The following is a 25,015-nucleotide window of genomic DNA, read 5'->3' as shown; positions in this document are numbered from 1 at the left end:
CATTGGTGGTGAACCACCTCTTGTGGTCTTCAGAGGAGGAATGTGCAGGGCAGATGCATTTTAGCTAAGGTTCTTGGAGTAGCAGCATGAAGATACATTGAGGGGGAATTTTACATCCCCCTCCCCCCCACTCCAGTTTTCTGGTGGAAAAAAGTCACAAATACTGTGACTGACAGATCACCTAATGCATATGGGGCCTCCCGACTTTCTACCTGTGGCTAATTTCGTGGAAGATAAGCATAAGGCACTTTGGATTCGAACGCCCAATACTTTTGTACTTGGTGTACTCAGAGATGTCTGTCAGCAGCTTTCTCCCCTCTCCCCATTCACTACATTAGGGTACTTTCACACTTGCGGCAGAGGATTCCGGATCTGGCAATACAGACGCAAACTGATGGCATTTGTCAGACGGATCCGTCTGACAAATGCATTGAAATACTGGATCCGTCTCTCTGGTGTCATCCGGAAAAACAGATCCGGCATAAATTTTTTGGGGGATTTTTAAAGGTCTGCACATGCGCAGACGGGAAATCCGGATCCGTTTTGCCGGAACACTTAATGCCGGCACTAATACACTTCAATGTAAATAAATGCCGGATCCGGCATTCCAGCAAGTGATCAGTATTTTTGGCCTGAGATAAAACTGCAGCAAAAAAACGTAAGAGGGACTGAACTGATGCATCCTGAACGGAATGCTCTCCATTCAGAATGCATTAGGATAAAACTGAAGCGTTTTTTTCCGGTATTGAGCTCCTGTGACGGAACTCAATACCGGAAAACTAAAACGCTAGTGTGAAAGTACCCTAAGCATGCTCAGCTTGAGCATTCAGGCGACCACTATCTCATATGTATGGCCAGCTGAAAAAAGGGGAGAGAATAAAGGAGGGGTGATTACTGATGTTCAATTGCTGCTTCAACTCCCAGTTATCGCAGTTTTTTTGATAAATAGGGGCCTTAGATGGAGTTTCCAAAATTCCTATAAAGGTAAATATGCAACAGGTTCTGCGTTCAATAAATCAACTATACTATATTAATAATATATATTTTATATCAGTTAGTAGATTTCTAGACTTCACAGCCCTGTTAAAAAGGCATGTGAGAAGAATATTAACCCTTAGGATACCGCAGCAGCTTGGACTCTGCTGGACTCAGCCAGCCTGTGCTTTGGAAAAAGCATGAGACTATCCGTATAAGGCCTCATGCACACGACCATATGTATTTTGCGGTCTGCAAAAATATCGATTACGTCCGCGTGCATTCCGTATTTTGCGGAACGGAACAGCTGGCCCCTAATAGAACAGTACTATCTTTGTCCGTAATGCGGACAATATTAGGACATGTTCTATTTTTTTGCTGAAAGAAAATATGGACATACGGAAACGGAATGCACAAAGAGCACCTTCCGTTTTTTTTGTGGATTCATAGAAATGAATGGTTTTGCATATGGTCCGCAAAAAAAAACTGAACGGACATGGAAAGAAAATTTGTTTGTGTGCATGAGCCCTAAGAATGAGGAAAATTAAGTAAGATTTCTTACACACCTGGGATGATGGCTGAAGCAACCTCTTCTTTAATTTTCACATGGGTCACCACTTCTTCTGACTTAACAATAATCTTCAGACCACTAACACTGTCGTCCTATCAGACACAAAATAAGTAAGAGCAACATATAACCTTTTCATAACCATTACTTTTATGACATTTCATTATGGAACTTAATACTCATGACCTATCCTTTGGATAGACCATCAATATTAAGTTCCCCGAAAACACTTTTAAATAATCTATCCTGTTTTTCATATTGACATATAGCCTAGTTATTTCAACCAGCCTATGTGTCCATATGAAAACTAGCATAGATTATTTAAAAGGGTTTTCGGGGAACTAAATATGTATGCAGTCCATCTTTATGTAGTGCCTCCACTGTACTTTGCCACTTTAGAAGGAGATGGGGTACTAGGGGCCCACCATGGGATTCAACTGCTACCCTGTGGACCAGTCCGAGCCTGCATGCTGCTCCAAGCCAGACACCAATATCTTCTCGCCTTCTACTATGGAATATATATCTGTTATTGTATACAGAGAAATTAGACCCCTCCACCCGCTGTCTTTGTTTTAAGCTTCAAATTTAAAACCACAGTTTCCCTAATCTTTCTTGGTAAAGCAACTAGAACTTTAAAGAAATTTATTTAGTCCGTTTCATAATCGAATAAATATAATTTCATTGTACAAAAGTGTAAGAATACTGGATTCAAGGTTTTATAGCCACAATTTCAGAATGCTGATTTCAAATTTGAGAGAATTTTTTACAATATTAATCAATTGATTACTTGACAATTTCTCCCATGTTGGCATTGGACTCCCCATCAGCAGAGAAGGGACTCTTAAGGAGATCAGTCATACACGTATGGCAGAAGTCTGCACTTTACATGGCGTCCGCTCAGAAACTGAGCAGACAGAAGACACCCAAAGGCATTGTCTGTGACTACTGACCTGTTTGTTACCTCCCCTTGCCGTAGATTTGGCATCCCTGCACTAGCTCATGCAGCTCGGCCTGCACAACTCTATTTAGTATATAGGTGGCTGGACCGCTTTGTAAAACAACTAACTTCACCTTTTGCGACACCCCCGTCCCTCATAAATTGTAAGCTCTTGCGAGCAGGACCCTCAATCCTAGTGTTTTATTTGGTTCATTGTGTAACTTTGTGATGTCTTTTGATTTGTACATCAACCCTCTGAATTGTAAAGCACTGTGGAATATGGTGGCGCTATATAAATTAGGGTTATTATTATTATCCACGGTAACGCAGATCATGGACTTTTATCCTCGGAGATGCCGTGGTCAATTTCGACCATGACATCTGAGCGGTGAATTCCCAGGAGTGCGGTGCTTCCGGTACCTGAACAGTTCTCTGCGGCAAAATTGAGGGAACCATTCAGCTGCTATGGCAGCCTTGGGCCTTCTGAAGGCTCCAAGTTCTGCCACAGCAAAGCTCCCATTGACCCCTGTCTATGGCAGGGCTCCATAGAAACATGGTGAATTAGGGGATCACATGCTAAAGTCCCCTAGGGGGACTTAAAATAAGTGTTAAAAAAGGTAAAAATATATAAATAAATAAAATAAAAAATATAAAAAAAATAAGATTCAAAAATTCAAACCACCCCCTTTTCCACTATAAAAAATATAAATAAAATAAGACTTCGCCATGTTCCAAAACACCCAGACTGTTTAAATTAAAAACATTTATCCCATATGGTGAACGCTGTAGCGGGGGGAAAAAAATGGACAAATTGCTGCATTTTTGTCTCTTCAACGGCTAAAAATGTAAACAAAATGTGTTTAAAAAAAGAAATAAAAATATTCCAAAATGGTATCAATAAATACTACAGATTGCCCTGCAAAAAAAATTACCCCTCACACAGCTCCGTAGACATAAATATAAAAAATCTGTGGCGGTCAGAATATGGTGATGCAAGGAAAAATTTTTTTTTAAAACTATTCATTTTTTTAGGGTATTAAAAAACAATAAAAACTATAAAAATGTGGTATTCCTGTGATCGTACCGATTTGCAGAATGAAGGTAACAGGTCAGTTTTATCACATGAAACCCATAAAACAACCGCAGAATTGGGGGGGGGGGGGTCGCAATTCCACCCCATTTGGAAACTTTCTCCAGCTTCCCACTATATCATATGCAATATAAAATGGAAATACAAAAAACAAGCCCTCATATGGCTACGTGAATGGAAAAATAAAAACTTTATTGCTTCGGGAAGGCAGGGAGTAAAAAACTAAAAATGTTAAAATGAAATTTGGCCCAGTCTTTAAGGTGTTCTATTCTTAATCAATGCAACCTCTAAGTTTTAATATGCAGGATCTCTCCAAAAGCTTGATGCTAAAAAGCTCTGGTCACTACATGCCACTTGATATCAAACAAACTTCATATGGCCGATTCCATATCAGAAGTGCTAGTTTTATAGATCATTCCAAACTGTGAGCAGAATGCTGCAAAACAACAAATGCAGGCTAAGGCACAGGAGAGGCTGCAGGTTATATATACACTGCGCAGCAGCATGCATGTCACAGGCAGGGTGCACATTTAAGAAGAACCGACCCAGTGTAGTCTGATCCTGTAGTCGTACATCCTTTTATCTGTCCCCTACATCTTGGAATCCTACATAATATTTATGCTACGAAGAAGTAAGAAACAGATGGAAGGGATATGATTGTAGAACCAGACTACAGAGGGCTTTGTTTGTAATCTGTTACCATGGAAACTTATAAGTCTGTACAGAAGCTGTAGACACTTTCAGACTATCTGCAGTTTCTCCATTTTTTTATTAAGATGCAGTGAAGTAATAAACAAAATGGCTGCAAAAATGAATGCACTTATGGAATTTACACTGGGGAAGATTTATCTGCGCAGATCTGAACCCTTTGGCGTCGAGCCTTATTTTCATTTTGGCATTTTCAATTTTTCCCCCCATGTTCCAATAACCATAACTTTTTATTCTTCTGGCTTATTTTTTTGTGGGACAAGATACATTTTTTTATGCTATCATTTAATTTACCATAACTTGTATTGGAAAACGGGAAAAAAAATTCTGTGTGGCAAAATAAAAAAATGTTTATAGTATGTAGAGTGAATCTGGATCGCACCTCCTCATTCCTATGCTACTGATATGACCATTGTTTACAATAATGAGCAGCATTTCTTATGATAAAACATGGCTATGCAGCAATGCTATCAATCATTTGCTGTGCACTAGAAGAGGCAATTAGTATACAGTTTGATCAAAGAGCATAGGCCCACTTACCGCGACAAGGTTGCCTCTTGTTTAAGTGGGAACCTACTCTAACCATGGCGCAGAGCCGTGCGGCGACCGCCGTGCCTCCACGCCGCTCCAGCAGGCAATGGGATCCAGCAGCCGCACAGCGGCCCCACTGTACAGTGAGGCCACCTGGGCCCCGGGTCCCATCGCTCCACCAGCACGGCACAGAAGCAGCGACGGCCACCGTCCAGCGCCGCATGTGAACTGGTGCAAAAGGTTCACCTGTTCACGGCCTCCCAGGGACTCCAACTGGGATGTGGTAGGAATTTATAGACCCTATGCAGACTTCTGCTAATTTAAAAGCACCTGAGCCAAATGGGGAGGAGTGCTGATTCAGGGGAGGGGGGAAAAGAAACTATAGTGGAAATGCTTATAGTTTGTAGAGTGAATCTGGATCGCACCTACTCATTCCTATGCTACTGATATGACCATTGTTTACAATAATGAGCAGCATTTCTTATGATAAAACATGGCTATGCAGCAATGCTATCAATCATTTGCTGTGCACTAGAAGAGGCAATTAGTATACAGTTTGATCAAATTCATTGTGTGCTAAAAATGAACTGATGTCCTTATTCTGCGGCTCAATACGAATGCGGCAATACCAAACTTGTATATTTTTTTTTGTTTTACTACTTTAAAAAAAAAAAAAAACTTTTGGGGAAAAAATAAATAAAAACCTTTTGGGAAAAAAAAAAAGAATACATTTTCTTTGCATTGCCATATTCTGACAGCCATAACTTTTTTATATTTCGGTCTACAGAGCTGTATGAGAGCTGGCTTTTTGTGGTTTACCATTTTTATGGTAGGTACGTATTTTTGATCACTGTTATTAAGTTATATTTTTTTGGGGGGGGGGGGGGGGAAACAAGATGACAATAAAATGGCGTTTTCAATTTTTTTTTTCTGTTATGGCATTCACCATACAGGAATTTAAAAAAAATAGTTCAGACATTTTCGGATGCGGCGATACCTAATATGTTTATTTTTTTATTGTTTATATATTTTTATATGTAAAATTGGGAAAAGTTTTTTTTACTATTAGACCCCTTAGGGGCCTAGTACATGGGATCTTTTCCTCCCCTCTCCTACTCACCCTAATAGATTTCTATTAGGGTGAATAGGATTTCTACACTCTCCATTCTGAGCTATGCATCAGTAAGGAGAATGCCATGGTAGGCATTGCAGGCTGCCATGACAACCGATCGGAGCCCTGCGATTTCACTGTGGGGACTCCGACTGGAAGGCAAAGGGAGCCGCAACACTCTGCCTTCACTCACAGGTGCTGCAATCAGCTTCGATTGCGGTACCTGAGGGGATAAATGACAGGGGCGGCGCTATCACCGCGCCCTGTCAGTGTGGACGGATGCCGGCTGTATGATACAGCCGCAACCCGCCGTGTATGGAGCGTATATACACACACATCTCTGGGAATCTGTTTTACTAATAAGCAAGGGAGATGAAACTACCAAAAGTCATCCCACTACTGTGATATCCACTTCTGTAATTAAAAGACAGAAATGATACCTACCTCATCTTCCTCCGTCTCCGTGTCCGTGTCATCACTCTCCTCATCTTCCGTCTCTGTGCACTCCTTTGAATTAAGAGGCCTAGGAGCTTTTTGAAATTTGTTCTCAGAACAATCTGTACAACAGAAAACATACATACAAAGGACACAAGTGTCAAAAATGAATGTTTAAAAAAACCTTATGATAAATGTACAGAATCTAAACAATTTTCCTATATTTTTTACTGTAGTGGATTTGCATATGGTAAACCCACAGCGTTTTACAGTACCAGTAAGGCTACATTCATGTCTGCATTGGAGACTCAATTCGGGGTTTCCATTACAGATTACGTCAAAAATAGCAGAGAAAAAAGTTCTGCATGCAAGACTTCTTTTCCACTAAAAAAAATGATAGTCAATGGGATCTGTTAGGCATCGTTCCTGTCAATTATGTGCAGAATCCGCCACTTCTGTTATTTTCCTTCTTCTGCTCCTATAACGGAGCAGAAGGGACATAAATAGCGCTGATGTGAAAGTAGCCTCAAATGGATGTGATTTTAAGAAATCTTGGAAACTGGCCTACAGAATGGATTTTAAATCCACAGCATGTCAATTTATGCTGCGGGTTTCCACTGTGGATTACACTCTTTGACATACACAGGGTGAAATCTATGGCAAATTCTCAAATAACTTATGTGGATTTTGCAGCGAATTTATGGTAAAAAAAATGGCGTATTTTTCTGCCACAAACGGCATCCCGTATTTTCCAGAACCAACACTACTGACCAAGCACTAGGGTTCACATGAACCCCTTATTAGCCAAATCACCCCAACTCATTCTATGGGTATCCCTAATATAAAAGTAAAGGTTCACCCACTGAGTAGGCATGGATTCACATACCGTATTTTTTTGTCCTATAAGACGCACTTTTTTCTCCCCCAAAGTGGGGGGAAATGTCAGTGCATGTTATGGGGCGAATACTAATTCTGGTCCTCGGCTGTGCTGTGGCAGCGCACAATGTGCCCATCGGGTCACAGCCGCGCCAGGAAGAAGAAGAGCGCTGGCGGTGTGGAGCAACAGCGTCCGGTGCAGGAGAGGCAAGTGTTTTTTTATTTTATTTATTTGCTCTGTGGCATGGGGCTGATTGATATAAGGCATTGGGGGGGGGGGGGGGGGGGGTGGCGATCTGAGGCATGGGTCTGAGATATGAGGTCTTATTAACATTGGGGGTCTGATTGGGGCTGTGAGCTGAGGTCTGATTAACACTGGGGGTCTGATTGCTGGCCTGATCTGAGGTCTAATGAAAAATATTTTTTTCTTATTGTCCTCTTCTAAAACCTAGGTGCGTCTTATAGGGCGAAAAATACGGTATTTATAATCACCTGATCTAGGACCTATTGGAATTTCCTCCTCCTCTTCCTTAAACCGTAGTTTGTCTTCACCAGCATCAATTACCACGATATTTAAGCGGGCATTCTAGATTACACACAGAAAACACAATCAATACAACAGATGTAACAACATTTAAAAATTATGCAGAAAATAATAAATATATTCAGTCTCATACTGCAAAAAACTGTTAAAAATAAATAAAAGATTTCTTCTATTTTTTTTTTGTTCTGGGCCTTCTCACAAGCCAAAGTCTGTCTGTAAGACCCCATTCACATGTGCCAGTAGCAGATGGGACCGTAAAAATTGTCATGAAAAGGTGACATGGATGTATAGATTTGTCAGGGGAATTCTATTATAGTTTTGTCTCCAGATGTGTAAATGTAACTTTGTAAAAACACCCTTTGAACTGCTCATGAGAATTTTTATAGCAGTCCTTGGAGAAACAAGAGTGTGACTTTTAACACTTGTACAAGCACAAAGAATGAGGAAATGGACATCCCAGGGCACCCCCACCCTATTCAGGGAAGTGACTTAATAAACCACATACAAATTAATATTCATGGAATTTGCCCCTTATAATGCAGCCAGTCAGAAAAGGATAGGAACAATGATACTGAAGGGTGGCTCGGAAACCTGAGCCAAGGGCTGAAATTATACAACATGGGGCTGACCATATGAACAGGGTTACAAATGCAGGCATCAGCTACGAGTCTTTCCATATTTTCCTTCTATAGAAGGACCATAGCTTGTAGGTTAGGTTTTTCTGCCCTTTTCACCCATTTATTTATAACTGTTTTGCTTGTTTTAGGTCATTTTATTTTGTCTCCTTTTGTATTTTTTCTAACCCCTGAACCCTTTTTGGTATTAACCACTTCAGCCCCCTTAGCTTAAACACCCTTAATGACCAGGCCATTTTTTACACTTCTGACCTACTCTATTTTCGCCGTTTATTGCTCGGTCATGCAACTTACCACCCAAATGAATTTTACCTCCTTTTCTTCTCACTAATAGAGCTTTCATTTGGTGGTATTTCATTGCTGCTGACATTTTTACTTTTTTTGTTATTAATCGAAATTTATTGATTTTTTTGCAAAAAAATGAAATTTTTCACTTTCAGTTGTAAAATTTAGCAAAAAAAACGACATCCATATATACATTTTTCTCAAAATTTATTGTTCTACATGTCTTTGATTAAAAAAAAATGTTTGGGTAAAAGTTTTAGCGTTTACAAACTATGGTACAAAAATGTGAATTTCCGCTTTTTGAAGCAGCTCTGACTTTCTGAGCACCTGTCATGTTTCCTGAGGTTCTACAATGCCCAGACAGTACAAACACCCCACAAATGACCCCATATCGGAAAGTAGACACCCTAAGGTATTCGCTGATGGGCATAGTGAGTTCATAGAACTTTTTATTTTTTGTCACAAGTTAGCGGAAAATGATGATTTTTTTTTTTCCTTACAAAGTCTCATATTCCACTAACTTGTGACAAAAAATAAAAACTTCCATGAACTCACTATGCCCATCACGAAATACCTTGGGGTGTCTTCTTTCAAAAATGGGGTCACTTGTGGGGTAGTTATACTGCCCTGGCATTCTAGGGGCCCTAATGTGTGGTAAGTAGTTTGAAATCAAAATCTGTAAAAAATGGCCGGTGAAATCCGAAAGGTGTTCTTTGGAATGTGGGCCCCTTTGCCCACCTAGGCTGCAAAAAAGTGTCACACATGTGGTATCTCTGTACTCAGGAGAAGTTGGGCAATGTGTTTTGGGGTGTCATTTTACATATACCCATGCTGGGTGAGAGAAATAGCTTGGCAAAGGACAACTTTTCCCCATTTTTTTATACAAAGTTGGCATTTGACCAAGATATTTATCTCACCCAGCATGGGTATATGTAAAATGACACCCCAAAACACATTGCCCAACTTCTCCTGAGTACGGAGATACCACATGTGTGACACTTTTTTGCAGCCTAGATGCGCAAAGGGGCCCACATTCCAAAGAGCACCTTTCGGATTTCACCGGCCATTATTTACAGATTTTGATTTCAAACTACTTACCACACATTAGAGCCCCTAGAATGCCAGGGCAGTATAACTACCCCACAAGTGACCCCATTTTGGAAAGAAGACACCCCAAGGTAATCAATGAGGGGCATAGCGAGTTCATAGAATTTTTTATTTTTTGTCACAAGTTAGTGGAATATGAGACTTTGTAAGAAAAAAAATATATAAAAAAACAAAAAAAATCATAGTTTTCCGCTAACTTGTGACAAAAAATAAAAAATTCTAGGAACTCGCCATGCCCCTCACGGTATACCTTTGGGGGTCTTCTTTCCAAAATGGGGTCACTTGTGGGGCAGTTATACTGCCCTGGCATTCTAGGGGCCCTAATGTGTGGTAAGTAGTTTGAAATCAAAATCTGTAAAAAATGGCCGGTGAAATCCGAAAGGTGCTCTTTGGAATGTGGGCCCCTTTGCCCACCTAGGCTGCAAAAAAGTGTCACACATGTGGTATCTCCGTACTCAGGAGAAGTTGGGCAATGTGTTTTGGGGTGTCATTTTACATATACCCATGCTGTGTGAGAGAAATATCTTGGCAAAGGACAACTTTTCCCATTTTTTTATACAAAGTTGGCATTTGACCAAGATATTTCTCTCACCCAGCATGGGTATATGTAAAATGACACCCCAAAACACATTGCCCAAATTCTCCTGAGTACGGCGATACCACATATGTGACACTTTTTTGCAGCCTAGATGCGCAAAGGGGCCCACATTCCTTTTAGGAGGGCATTTTTAGACATTTGGATCCCAGACTTCTTCTCACGCTTTAGGGCCCCTAAAATGCCAGGGCAGTATAAATACCCCACATGTGACCCCATTTTGGAAAGAAGACACCCCAAGGTATTTAATGAGGGGCATAGCGAGTGCATAGAATTTATTTTTTTTTGCCACAAGTTAGCGGAAATTGATTTTTATTAGATTTTTTCTCACAAAGTCTCCCTTTCCGCTAACTTGGGACAAAAATTTCAATCTTTCATGGACTCAATATGCCCCTCGGCGAATACCTTGGGGTGTCTTCTTTCCAAAATGGGGTCATTTGTGGGGTGTTTGTACTGCCCTGGCATTTGAGGGTCTCCGCAATCATTACATGTATGGCCAGCATTAGGAGTTTCTGCTATTCTCCTTATATTGAGCATACGGGTAATGAGATTTTTTTTTTTCCGTTCAGCCTCTGGGCTGAAAGAAAAAAATGAACGGCACAGATTTCTTCATTCGCATCGATCAATGTGGATGAAAAAAATCTCTGCCAAAAAAAAAAAAGGAGGGGATAGGAGTCTGCCAGGACATAGGAGCTCCGCCCAACATCCATACCCACTTAGCTCGTATGCCCTGGCAAACCAGATTTCTCCATTCACATCAATCGATGTGGATGAATAAATCATTGCTGGGATTCTTTTTTTTATATATACAAAGTGTTTGCCAAAGCATATGAACACCGCCACCTCCTCAGCTCAAATGCCTCGGCAAACGTATCTTTTACTGCAGAGGAGAAATCTCGTCTTGCAGCGCGGCATACACCGACTTTTGTGTAATCTGACAGCAGCGCAATGCTTCTGTCCGAATGCACATCAGTGCTGCAGCTGGTTCATCGGTTGGTCCACCTGGAAGGTAAAAAAAAAAAAAAAAAAAAGAAAAAACCAGGCCGCAACGCAATAAATTTATTAACTTTATAATAACTTTTGAACCGAACATAGAAACTTTATTTAACTTTTTGAACTGAACGTTAACTTTTTTGCTTACTGGTGTTTTTTTTTTTTTTTTTTTTTTCTTTTATAGGACAAATCTCTCCTTCCCCATGGGACAATGTGCAAAGCGCAAATCGCCCAAAGATGTGGCGAAGTACATTATGCACTTTATCCCAGGTGAAAGGAGAGGTTTGCAGCAGCTGTGAGTAAAAGGGCCCTAATAGCCCTGTGTGCCTGTCCTGTGAGATGCGATCCCTATGCTAAGTGTACCCGTGTGTGGTACTTCCGGAAACACTCCCCTAAACATAGGGCAGCGTGGTCAGGGCAGTCAGGACAGAAATAGCGGGTGTCACGCCTTATTCCACTCCTGCTACAGACACGACATTTTTTTGGGGTGACGGTTGGGTTGAGGTACCAGCAACGACATTGGGGAAATGTCGCTCGTGTAGACGGCTCACTACACTGGTGGTTGGGGCCACGGAACCTCCTGGATACAGGAGGTTCTTGATGATCTCTTCCTGAAATTTGAGGAAGGATCCTGTTCTCCCAGCCTTACTGTAGAGAACAAAACTATTATATGCAGCCAATTGAATCAAATATACAGACACCTTTTTATACCAGCATCTGGTGCGTCGGGAAACTAAATAGGGAGCCAACATCTGGTCATTGAAGTCCACCCCTCCCATGAGCGCATTATAGTCGTGGACTGAGAGGGGCTTTTCAATGACACGGGTTGCCCGTTCAATTTGTATTGTCGTGTCTGCGTGAATGGAGGAGAGCATGTAAACGTCACGCTTGTCTCTCCATTTCACCGCGAGCAGTTCTTCGTTACACAAGGCAGCCCTTTTTCCCCTTGCAAGACGGGTGGTAACGAGCCGTTGGGGGAAGCCCCGGCGACTAGGTCGCACGGTGCCACAGCAGCCAATCTGTTCTAGGAACAAATGCCTGAAGAGGGGCACACTTGTGTAAAAATTGTCCACATAAAGATGGTACCCCTTGCCAAATAAGGGTGACACCAAGTCCCAGACTGTCTTCCCACTGCTCCCCAGGTAGTCAGGGCAACCGACCAGCTCCAGGGTCTGATCTTTTCCCTCATAGATCCGAAATTTGTGGGTATAGCCTGTGGCCCTTTCACAGAGCTTATACAATTTGATCCCATACCGGGCGCGCTTGCTTGGGATGTATTGTTTGAAGCCAAGGCGCCCTTTAAAATGTATTAGGGACTCGTCTACGCAGATGTTTTGCTCTGGGGTATACAAATCTGCAAATTTCTGGTTGAAGTGGTCTATGAGGGGCCGAATTTTGTGGAGCCGGTCAAAAGCTGGGTGGCATCTGGGACGGGAGGTGCTGTTGTCGCTAAAGTGCAGGAAACGCAGGATGGTCTCAAAACGTGTCCTGGACATAGCAGCAGAGAACATGGGCATGTGATGAATCGGGTTCATGGACCAATATGACCGCAATTCATGCTTTTTGGTAAGACCCATGTTCAGGAGAAGGCCCAGAAAAATGTTAATTTCGGAAACTTGGACTGGTTTCCACCGGAAAGGCTGGGCATAAAAGGGCCTGTCTTTGCGGTGGCTGCGACGGGGTAACTATTGCACGTGCCACCGTACCAGCTTCAACTGCCCTTCTGGTGCTCGCCACTTCACCAAAAACTGATTTTTTTGTCACTGCGGTGGGGCGGGCGTGGGTGAACGCACGTGTGGGCGACCGATCAGGCCTGATCGGGCAAACACTGCGTTTTGGGTGGAGGGCGAGCTAAGGTGACACTAATACTATTATAGATTTGACTGTGATCAGTTTTGATCACTTACAGATACTATAAAAGTACAAATGCTGATTAGCGATACGCTAATCAGCGAATAAGTGAATGCGGTGCGGTGGGCTGGGCGCTAACTGACGCTAACTACCTAACCAAGGGACCTAAACTAACCTAAACCTAACAGTCAATACCAGTGAAAAAAAAAAAGTGACAGTTTACACTGATCACTTTTTTCCCTTTCACTAGGTAAATGACAGGGGCGATCAAGGGGTTAATTGGGATGATGGGGGTGATGGAGGGTGATCTGGGGGCTAAGTGTGGTGTTTGGTGGGTACTCACAGTGATGTCTGCTCCTCTGCTGGAACCAACCGACCAAAAGGACCAGCGGAGGAGCAGAGAAGCCATTTAACACCTTTTATTTACAAATATAAGGTGTTAGATGGCTTCTGATTAGATTTTTTAAAAATCAGCAACCTGCCAGCGACGATCATTGGCTGGCAGGTTGCTGACGAAATACTCCTCGAACTACTGCCGGCCAGCGATGCGCATGCGCGGGCCGGCTCTGACCGAAATCTCGCGTCTCGCGAGAGGACGCGTATATGCGTCCAGGAGGAATGAATCGACCGCCTCCAGGACGCGTCGCTGCGTTCGGAGGCGGTTAAAGGGGTTGTCTCACTTCAGAAAATAGCATTTATCATATAGAGAAAGTTAATACAAGGCACTTACTAATGTATTGTGATTGTCCATATTGCCTCCTTTGCTGGCTGGATTCCTTTTTCCATCACATTATATGCTGTTCATTTCCATGGTTAGGACCACCCTGCAATCCATCAGAGGTGGTCGTGCTTGCCGCTTCCTTGACTAAAGGGAACAGCACCAGCCTCCAGGTGGCCGAGACCGTAGGTGCGCACAAAGGCTGGTGCTTTTTCCTATAGCGTGCAAGCATGACCACCTCTGATGGACTGCAGGGTGGTCATAACCATGGAAACAAGCAGTGTATAATGTGATGGAATAATGAATCAAGCCAGCAAAGGTGGCAATATGGACAATCATAATAAATTAGTAAATGCCTTTTATTAACTTTTTCTACATGATAAATGCTACTTGCTGAAGTGAGACAACCCCTTTAAAGTCTTTGCTTTAACATTAGTCCCTGTAGGCTCTATGGATCCATTGTCTTGCTGTCCGATTGCTGGACAGCAGTAAATGCATGTTGGCCCACAATTCCGAATAGGGTAGCAGCATATTTGGTTTATTTCATGCAGGTACAGTCCCATCACATGATGCCCTCAGTGACCTATTGAAACCCACCCAATTAACGTCCCTTTACACATTTTCAGAAATTGACAGTACAGTTTCTCCAGGCTTTTTCCTTTAAAAGGCAGCTCACTCACTACACTTGAAACTGCCTTATCAACCTCTTTACAATTGTCTAGGAAAGTTATATTCTTTGCCAGGGGCGTAGCTATAGGCTCATGGGCCCTGGTGCAAGAGTTCAATTTGGGCCCCCCTACCCTCAATACCGTTTCCTAACACCACCAGACCCCTGCACGCCCACCATGCCCAATTGCAGAACTAAAATCTCACAGAGAAAATACATTTTAATCCAATAAGAGCATAATAATAATGATGATAAGGATGCCATCTAAAAGTAGTAATTTTTTTTATTTTTATTGAAGTACACTTCATACATATGGCGGTATGTCATCACCAGGTGTGGAGCACAATCCTGTTAGTTTAGCTTTATGACAGTGAGACATATGATAGTGGCTGGGAGGAACAGACCGGTCCAGTCCTATCTCGCCGTACCAGGACAATTGCACGCCTAGTGGCGCATGTGCTCAGAGTCAGAGGCTTCACTGCAACCCAGAAGTAGCAGCACATGTACTCTGCTCTTCTACCATTGTAGCAGCAGTGCAGGAGGGAGACTTTTTAGGGCCCCACAACATGTCCAGAGCCTGCAGCCCTATCAGTCAAGAGGGAGGGACAGATGAGATTCCTCATCTGCAGCAGCCGACAGGGACAGTCACAGACTGGGGGGGGGGGTTTAGTTTATTACGCCGCCAGTTAATACATCCCTGAATCTGATGTATTAACTAACCAATAACATGGAGATCCCAGTGCCAGCTGCCTTGCTGGTGGACGATTGGCATATACTTCTGCTGTGGGCCACAGCAGAAGTATATGCCAATCGTCCACCAGCAAGGCAGCTGGCACTGGGATCTCCATCCATGTTATTGGTCAGTTACTACATCAGGGACCCCCTGGCATGGGGCCTGGGCATAGCTAAGTGCAAACTGGGTGATCAATAGGCAGGACCGGATGGCTGCCCTCATCCACCAGCCCGTCCCTAATGCCAGTCAATACCCCCTTAGGAAATCTCTCATCAGATGTGAGAGCAGCAGCGATCGATCAGCCAGGATTAATGTGCACAGTGAGAGGCCCCCCCTTAGGCAAGTGACAAACTGCTCCCCCACCTCATTCTTAGGCAAGTTACAAACTCAGCTCTGCTACATCTACAATGAGCAACTACAACAAATGTAATGCCAAACTGCAGTTCTTCTATTCTATGTGATGCCTTGGATAGCTTCCACTGGACCCACAGGCTGTGGGTCCAGTGGAAGCTATCCAAGGCATCACAAGGAACTGCAGTTTGGCATTACATTTGCTGTAGTTGCTCATTGTAGACGTAGCAGAGCTGAGTTTGTCACTTGCCTAAGATTGAGGGGGAGGGGGCAGTTTGTCACTTGCCTAAGACTGAGGGGGGGCAGTTTGTCACTTGCCTAAGGAGGGCCTCGCAGGCTATGCACATTAATCCTGGCAGACCTGGCTGATCGATCGCTGCTGGCCTGCTGCAGTCACATCTGATGACGAGAGTGACTGAGATTTCCTAAAGGGGGTATTGACTGGTCTGGGCTTGCTTAAGTTATCACGATTCACCACCGGCGCTCCCACCAGGCGGGTCAGGGGGGCCCGGACTCACTCAGGGACAGTCACTCACTGGAGTCTGGACCGGACCAGGACCCCGGTCGGATGATCAGGCAGTTTATCACGCCGCCGGACCGGCGCCACGCTCACCTGAGTAAGTCAGTAGTCAGTCAGTCAGTGTCAGTGACTGTCTCGCAGTTGCACTCGCAGGATAGGGAGAGAGGTCGGAGTCAGACAGTCACTCACTCGTCTCGCAAGTTCGCAGCACCACGCGCTGCACACAGCAGCTTCCTCTTCCGACCTCAACTGAAGGCTGAAGCCGCTCCCCCTCCTCACTTCGCCTGGCCCTGCCCTGCACAGTGCGCGTCACGCAGGGCTCGGCTCTCAGCCTCTGCTCCGCCCCCTGTCCTGTGAATCTGATTTCAGACAGTTATCAGCTGCGCCTGCGGGCCGCGTTCTCCTGGCTTGAGGCGGGGGCCCCGTGGGCCCCCCTGACTTAGGGGCCCGGTCGCAATTGCGACCGCTGCGACCCCTATAGCTACGCCACTTTGCCGCTAACTCCCTCTTCTTCTTCCTCTAGACCTGCCTATATTTCTTCTTGGGAAAGAGAACTCGACGTGTCCCTAACTCATGCGGAAGTCCACACAATTCTCAGATAATTTCATGGTTTCTCCACTTGTGTCAGACGTTAGGAGAATCATCATAAGCTTCTTACAAGGTGGTAGAAAACCCCAGAATTCCTCTTCACACATAACCTTTCTAGTTGTAAGGACTGTTGGAGGTGTGAGATTCACGTCGGTTCTCTCTCTATCTGGTGGTCGTGACCACTGATAACGTCATACTGGCAACGTATTGAGCAATCTATCCAGAAGATCCGTTCTCCCTTTTTTTACCCTTACTATTGATCATGTCTTACTAGCCAGACCTAGCTCTGGTTACAAACCACTCGAAGAAATCGAATCACGCATCTATTGGTGGCAACCAAGGCCCGAATTCCCTATCATTGGCTTAGCCAACCCCCCCCCCCCCCCACCCCTTCTTTCAAGAATGGGTTTCAAAGGTAAACCAAATATGCCAATTTGAGGAGCTTACTAGTCTGCCTAGTATGACGAGAGATAGGTGGCTTAAGATCTGGTCCCCATGGATACAATTTCAGTTCAATCTTTCATCTGACATCTCCCTCAACTCTAGGGATTCTCAATCTTCATCCTGCTTACTCCTTGATACTGTAGCTGAGGTTCAGAGAGTTTTCTTATAAGTCTCCAGGTCTTACTTTTACACATGCGTTGTAATGTATACTTTTTACCTGCAGCCCATCTTAACATGTAGGAGCAGCCCCCCCCTTCTTTTGTCCTTTGTCCTACCTTTTCATTTGATATTGCTGTAATTAGCTATTTTGGCTATAAGGTATCGATGTGTCTCTCATGATCGTATTGATTCTACTCTTTGTATACTTTTCTATGAGAGCTCACGTACCTTTGTTTGTATTGTAATAACTGAATTAAAGAATTGATAAAAGAAGATGGTAGCAATGTGTATCTGGGGTTGGATCCACTGGATCCACTTTTTCATGAACAAACCATTAGGACCCGTGCTTGAGAAGGCTAATGAAGGATATACCACCTGAGAGCTGGACTCAGTTATTATTTCCAGACACTGCTGCTTTACACAGCCAATACACTATTCATTTACCTTTGTCTCAGAGGAATCCTCTCTGCGTCCTACTAGGAGATCCACCATGTTTTGTGTCACATCTACTGGTCCTTGACTGCTTTGGTGCATATGACTGATATTCGATTTGCCTGGGTAGAAAAATTGCAAAAAAAGTTTTACGAGTATTTAGAAAAGGGTGGCGGTCATGAGAAATGGGGCAGTTGCTACAGTAATGGCATGGTACGAGGATGCCATGATTGTCTAAATTCATAAAGGGGTTGGCTCATCATGGACAATGGGGGCATATCGCTAGGATATGCCCCCATTGTCTTATAGGTGCGGGTCCCACCGCTGGGACCCGCACCTATATCGAGAACAGAGCCCCGCAAGTGAAGGGGGGCGCACTGCATTCATTTTCTATAGGGCCGGTGAAAATAGTCGAGCATTGGCTCGGCTAATTCCGTCGGCCCCATAGAAATGAATGGGAGTGGGGGCCAGTCATGCGCGGTACTCTCCCATTCACTTCTATGAGGAGCCGGCTTGGTTGTGGCTGGACCAGAGTCCTCCAGCCACCACCTTGCAGGGCTCCATTCTCTATATAGGTACGGGTCCCAATGGTGAGACCCGCACCTGTAAGACAATGGGGGCATATCCTAGCGATATGCCCCCATTGTCTATGATGAGACAACCCCTTTGAAGGGGTTGTGCAGCCAGTACATATTGATGACCTATCTTCAGGATAGGTAGCAATCAGTATCTGATCAGTGGGGGTCTGACTCCCGGCACCCCCATCGATCAGCTGTTTGAAGTGGAGACAGCACTCGCACAAGCACTGCTTCCGCTTCATGATTATACTGCGCATAATCTCATAATTATTCAAATGACTGGAACAAGCACTTGTAATTACACTGCGCCACCAAGACTTCCAGGATGATGCGCAGTGTAATCTTGAGGAAGTAGCACTCGTATGAGTTGGTGCCGGGAGTTGGAACCCCACTAATCAGATATCGATAACCTATCCTGGGGGTCCAACACTATAATCCTATTCACAACACCATTTTTCAGCTGAGGGTTCGTTCTTAGAAACTCTTAGCATTACTGTGTGGCCAGGTCAATGTCCTACACGTACATAAGAACCTCACTGCCGTGTGAAAAATTGTCAGTGAGTGGCTGCTGCTACACAGATGATTTTCAATAAAGATGTGTGAATACAAACTAATTGTAAATTATTTTTTTTTATGTAACATATGTGTAAGTCACTTTTCATTGATGAAATTATAACAATTATTAAAAAATTTTAAATTATTTTATTAATAAATTACTTGTTTCCGTGTTTAGTTGATCACACTCCCGAATAACAATACCATATCCTGTGTGGCACTATGACACAGTCTGTTTTTAGGGCACAAGTAGTGCACAGGGGTCCCTCAGTCCTAACTGTGTCAATGGGAAACACAGTGACAATTGAAGGGGCAAGTCTCCTATGATTATGCTGCAGTCACTCTTGACTGGAGCAATCAAAGGATTTAAAGAGTGCTAGCAGGATCAACCCCATTAAACCAGACATTCTGTCCGGTAGGTTTGATCCTGCCGATTAAAGAGTTACCTGTCTCGTGAAAATCGGTTGCAGGGTTCAGGGGTTTAGGGCGCTGAAGGGCAGGTCCTAGCCCCTTGGTACACCTCAGCTTCTCAGCGCTGGTCATGCTCCTCAGTGCACGGAAATCTTAAATTGCATAAAGAATAAAAGTTTTGCCAGGAATGACACAACCGTTTTCAAAGGACAAGAATGATTTTAATCAGCTAGATCAACTCTTCATCCTGCTGACAGGTTCTCTTTAAATGGCCAGAACCAAGGCTCCTCCAATCTTGGCTGTTAGAGCAGAAGGTAGACAGTGATTAGTCAACCAAGCACCAGTTCTGGGGCAGCTCGCGATACAATACTGATGAATAGTCATTAAGGGCTTAAGGTTCCTTTATTAATGTACCTAAGACTACTCCACCCAACACTTTCCTGCAGCTTTGTTTTTCTAGGAATTTAGCTGAAAAAACCCACAGATGACATAACCACTGTTTACCTGAACTTATATCTGTAGGGATTTCCTCCTCTTTACATTGAGCTTCATCTCCCTGAGAGATATTCTTGTCTCGCGAGTCTGTTTGATTGGATTGATCTGTGAAACACATAGAAACATAGCAACTTAATAAATTATCTGAGGAGGAGCAGGATATATAAAGTTTGTGTGGTCCTAAGAGTGAAATACACCAGAACAATGTGTTTCGGACAATGGTTCTGGAGCCACTGGGCCAACTATGCCACTGTGATGTTGGGTTAGACCGGAGGGTGTTATCCTGTCGGTCCTCTGGTTTTCCTTCTTTAACCTCTATACAGGGATCTGGGCTTCACTGCAGGGGAGCCACCAGGCACTACCTCTTGGAATAGTCGTAGTAGTTGGCAGCTGATACACTGGATTAGAACCACAAGTGCAAGGCATTGAAATCAAAAGTAAGATGATAGACAAAACCAGACAAAGAACTGGCAGGATACAAGCGAATCCAATGCAAAGTACGGACAGAACCAAGCTGTGGATAAACAGGAAGAGAACATGCCAAAAACTTCAGGACACAGTTCAGACATAACATGGGTAGATACTTAGGAAGATGGAACAGGCACATAACTCTACCACACAGTTCAGAAAAGGCAGATCAAGATATAGAAACTTGGCAAGGCCAAACAGACAAGAACTAGAACTAGAAAATATATTGGCCAACAGAACTAAGACCATGCACAAAACAGTCTCAAGAACATGGTAAAAAGAACAAGGACAGAATGCAGATCACACAGGGAACAGACTCAAGAGAACTGGATAACAGACAAGACTGCGAACAGACAAACAGTGAACAGATCCAAAAGGAATCAGGAACAGACCTCACAGAATCCAGACAGAATGTGCGAAGATACAACAAAATCCGAGATTGCACAGCCAGGGATAGGACACACAACAGGCAGACTTAAACTTCTGCTAACTGCTGATTGGGATGAGTACCAGGAGTCAGACCCCTGGTAATCTGATACTGAACACCTATCCTAAGGACAGGTCACAAATATTGATCTCCCAGAAAACACCTTTAATTTTTAGGTCTTGCTCTACAGGGACAGTCCAACATTCCCATATAGGGAGTCAGTCGTCAGTTTTGGCCATGCTACAATGCTGCCAGCACTAGGTAGGGACTGTGCTCTCTGCATAGATCTGCTTCACAGTCCCTCCCCTCTCTCTAAGTGACAGATCTACTGGTCTCCTGGTTAAATGCAACAGATGTCAGTCAGCGCAGAGGGCAGGGGCTGTGAAACAGCTCTATGCAGAAAACATTTCACAGTGCCCAGTCCAGGGGCAAAATCAAAACAAGCCAGAATAAAACTTCACACTACTCCTGTTTGTTCTACTCTTGCAGGCCACACCTGTTGCTGGGAGCAGTGTAGTATGGTCAAAACTGCTCCCTTTAACCAAGAAGTACTAGCAATACAGATGCTATCCTACAGCGGTATCTCACCTGCACATATAGCCATAGGGATTTCTTCCTCCTTGCACTTCAGTGTAGCCCATACATGTATGTTGTCTTCTTCAGTACTGGTCATCGGTTCACCTTTTCCATATTCATCCTAGAGGACACAGAAAATTATAAGTGCTGGTGGCATGCACTGGTCTGTGTTGTCAGCAATAGCCACCAGCAACCTGTCCTAGAGCTGCTGAGGGGGGTGAGGCTGCGGGACCTCACTACACTGCTCTACAATACTGTAGACAGTAATGATGTAATCCTGCCTCTGATATACCATGATGGTTGAGCAGCCTTACAGGAAAACTTACAAAGTAGTGTGTACTGAGGCATCATCACTCACCCCTAGGCAGTTATGCAAGTGGAGGCAACTCACCTGCTCACATTCTAGGCCATTTTAACAGTCAAGTTAAAATTGAAAAAAAACCCTCCCAAAAATGTCACTTTTTTAGGCTAGTTTGAAAGGTATTTGGGAATTTATTTATAATAAAGTAATATTTACGTATTTTCATTTTCTTAATTCCTGGAGAACCCCTTTAACCTGTTACGGACACAGGGCGTACCTGTACGCCCTGATGTCCTGGTACTTAAGGACACAGGGTGTACAGGTACGTCCTGTGTTGTTCCAATCACCGCCGCACATTGACCCAGGGTGCCTGCTGATTGACTTCAAAATGCCTTTTTTTAATGTTTAACACCCCCACCTGCAGCCCTCTTTGTGATGTGCCGGCGGGCGCAGCGGGGGGGGGGGGGGGGGGGGGGGTATGGCAAGCGGCGGTGTGGGCGGGAGGGCCATTAATTCTTGTGGAACACCTAAAGGGTTAACAAAGTTTGTAAGATCAGTTTTGAATACCTTGAGGGGTGTAGTTTCTAAAATGGGGTCACTTTTTTGGAGTTTCTACTCTAGGGGTGCATCAGGGGGGCTTCAAATGGGACATGGTGTCAAAAAAACAGTCCAGCAAAATCTGCCTTCAAAAAACCGTATGGCATTCCTTTCCCTCTACGCCCTGCTGTGTGCCCGTACAGCAGTTTAACCACCTCAGCCCCCAGTGCTTAAACACCCTGAAAGACCAGGCCACTTTTTACACTTCTGACCTACACTACTTTCACCGTTTATTGCTCGGTCATGCAACTTACCACCCAAATGAATTTTACCTCCTTTTCTTCTCACTAATAGAGCTTTCATTTGGTGGTATTTCATTGCTGCTGACATTTTTACTTTTTTTGTTATTAATCTAAATTTAACGATTTTTTTGCAAAAAAATGACATTTTTCACTTTCAGTTGTAAAATTTTTCAGAAAAACGAGATCCATATATAAATTTTGCTCTAAATTTATTGTTCTAAATGTCTGTGATAAAAAAAAAATGTTTGGGTAAAAAAAAAATGGTTTGGGTAAAAGTTATAGCGTTTACAAACTATGGTACAAAAATGTGAATTTCTGCTTTTTGAAGCAGCTCTGACTTTCTGAGCACCTGTCATGTTTCCTGAGGTTCTACAATGCCCAGACAGTACAAACACCCCACAAATGACCCCATTTCTGAAAGTAGACACCCTAAGGTATTCGCTGATGGGCATAGTGAGTTCATAGAACTTTTTATTTTTTGTCACAAGTTAGCGGAAAATGATGATTTTTTTTTTTTTTCTTACAAAGTCTCATATTCCACTAACTTGTGACAAAAAATAAAAACTTCCATGAACTCACTATGCCCATCAGCGAATACCTTGGGGTGTCTTCTTTCCAAAATGGGGTCACTTGTGGGGTAGTTATACTGCCCTGGCATTCTAGGGGCCCAAATGTGTGGTAAGGAGTTTGAAATCAAATTCTGTAAAAAATGACAGGTGAAATCCGAAAGGTGCTCTTTGGAATGTGGGCCCCTTTGCCCACCTAGGCTGCAAAAAAGTGCCACACATGTGGTATCTCCGTATTCAGGAGAAGTTGGGGAATGTGTTTTGGGGTGTCATTTTACATATACCCATGCTGGGTGAGAGAAATATCTTGGCAAAAGACAACTTTTCCCATTTTTTTATACAAAGTTGGCATTTGACCAAGATATTTCTCTCACCCAGCATGGGTATATGTAAAATGACACCCCAAAACACATTCCCCAACTTCTCCTGAATGCGGAGATACCAGATGTGTGACACTTTTTTGCAGCCTAGGTGGGCAAAGGGGCCCATATTCCAAAGAGCACCTTTCGGATTTCACTGGTCATTTTTTACAGAATTTGATTTCAAACTCCTTACCACACATTTGGGCCCCTAGAATGCCAGGGCAGTATAACTACCCCACAAGTGACCCCATTTTGGAAAGAAGACACCCCAAGGTATTCGCTGATGGGCATAGTGAGTTCATGGAAGTTTTTATTTTTTGTCACAAGTTAGTGGAATATGAGACTTTGTAAGGAAAAAAAATAAAATAAAAAAATCATCATTTTCCACTAACTTGTGACAAAAAATAAAAAATTCTAGGAACTTGCCATGCCCCTCACGGAGTACCTTGGGGTGTCTTCTTTCCAAAATGGGGTCACTTGTGGGGTAGTTATACTGCCCTGGCATTTTCCAGGGGCCCTAATGTGTTGTAAGTAGGTAAATGACCTGTGAAATCCGAAAGGTGCTCTTTGGAATGTGGCCCCCTTTGCCCACCTAGGCTGCAAAAAAGTGCCACACATGTGGTATCGCCGTATTCAGGAGAAGTTGGGGAATGTGTTTTGGGGTGTCATTTTACATATACCCATGCTGGGTGAGAGAAATATCTTGGTCAAATGCCAACTTTGTATAAAAAAATGGGAAAAGTTGTCTTTTGCCAAGATATTTATCTCACCCAGCATGGGTATATGTAAAATGACACCCCAAAACACATTCCCCAACTTCTCCTGAATACGGAGATACCACATGTGTGGCACTTTTTTGCAGCCTAGATGCGCAAAGGGGCCCACATTCCTTTTATGAGGGCATTTTTAGACATTTGGATCCCAGACTTCTTCTCACGCTTTAGGGCCCCTAGAATGCCAGGGCAGTATAAATACCCCACATGTGACCCCATTTTGGAAAGAAGACACCCCAAGGTATTCAATGAGGGGCATGGCGAGTTCATAGAAATTTTTCTTTTTTGGCACAAGTTAGCGGAAATTGATTTTATTTTTTTCTCACAAAGTCTCCCTTTCCGCTAACTTGGGACAAAAATTTCAATCTTTCATGGACTCAATATGCCCCTCACGGAATACCTTGGGGTGTCTTCTTTCCGAAATGGGGTCACATGTGGGGTATTTATACTGCCCTGGCATTCTAGGGGCCCTAAAGCGTGAGAAGAAGTCTGGAATATAAATGTCTAAAAATTTTTACGCATTTGGATACCGTGAGGGGTAGGGTGAGTTCATGTGAAATTAAATTTTTTGACACAAGTTAGTGGAATATGAGACTTTGTAAGAAAAAAAATATATAATTTCCGCTAACTTGGGCCAAAAAAATGTCTGAATGGAGCCTTACAGAGGGGTGATCAATGACAGGGGGGTGATCAAAGACAGGGGGGTGATCAATGACAGGGGGGTGATCAGGGAGTCTATATGGGGTGATCACCCCCCTGTCATTGATCACCCCCCTATAAGGCTCCATTCAGATGTCCGTATGTGTTTTGC

General features: G+C 43.5%; 1 protein-coding gene across 3 annotated transcripts in view; it reads right to left on the bottom strand.

The window, feature by feature from the left end:
* Window positions 1-25,015, bottom strand: part of LOC121006072 (zinc finger protein 287-like) — a 519,245-nt gene that overhangs the window by 1,815 nt on the left and 492,415 nt on the right. For all 3 annotated transcript variants that reach the window (XM_040438963.1, XM_040438964.1, XM_040438965.1), the window contains 6 exons: window positions 21,376-21,484; window positions 19,902-19,997; window positions 17,866-17,975; window positions 7,724-7,817; window positions 6,365-6,477; window positions 1,542-1,638 (listed from right to left, as the gene is read on the bottom strand). In XM_040438963.1, the coding sequence (XP_040294897.1) occupies window positions 1,542-1,638; window positions 6,365-6,477; window positions 7,724-7,817; window positions 17,866-17,975; window positions 19,902-19,997; window positions 21,376-21,484 (619 nt within the window). The remainder of the gene's footprint in view (window positions 1-1,541; window positions 1,639-6,364; window positions 6,478-7,723; window positions 7,818-17,865; window positions 17,976-19,901; window positions 19,998-21,375; window positions 21,485-25,015) is intronic.

The sequence above is a fragment of the Bufo bufo genome, chromosome 6 (assembly GCF_905171765.1).
Source record: "Bufo bufo chromosome 6, aBufBuf1.1, whole genome shotgun sequence".
Lineage (NCBI taxonomy): Eukaryota > Metazoa > Chordata > Amphibia > Anura > Bufonidae > Bufo > Bufo bufo.
The sequence above is the reverse complement of the archived record's forward strand: the minus strand, read 5'-3'. Positions and strand labels throughout refer to the sequence as shown.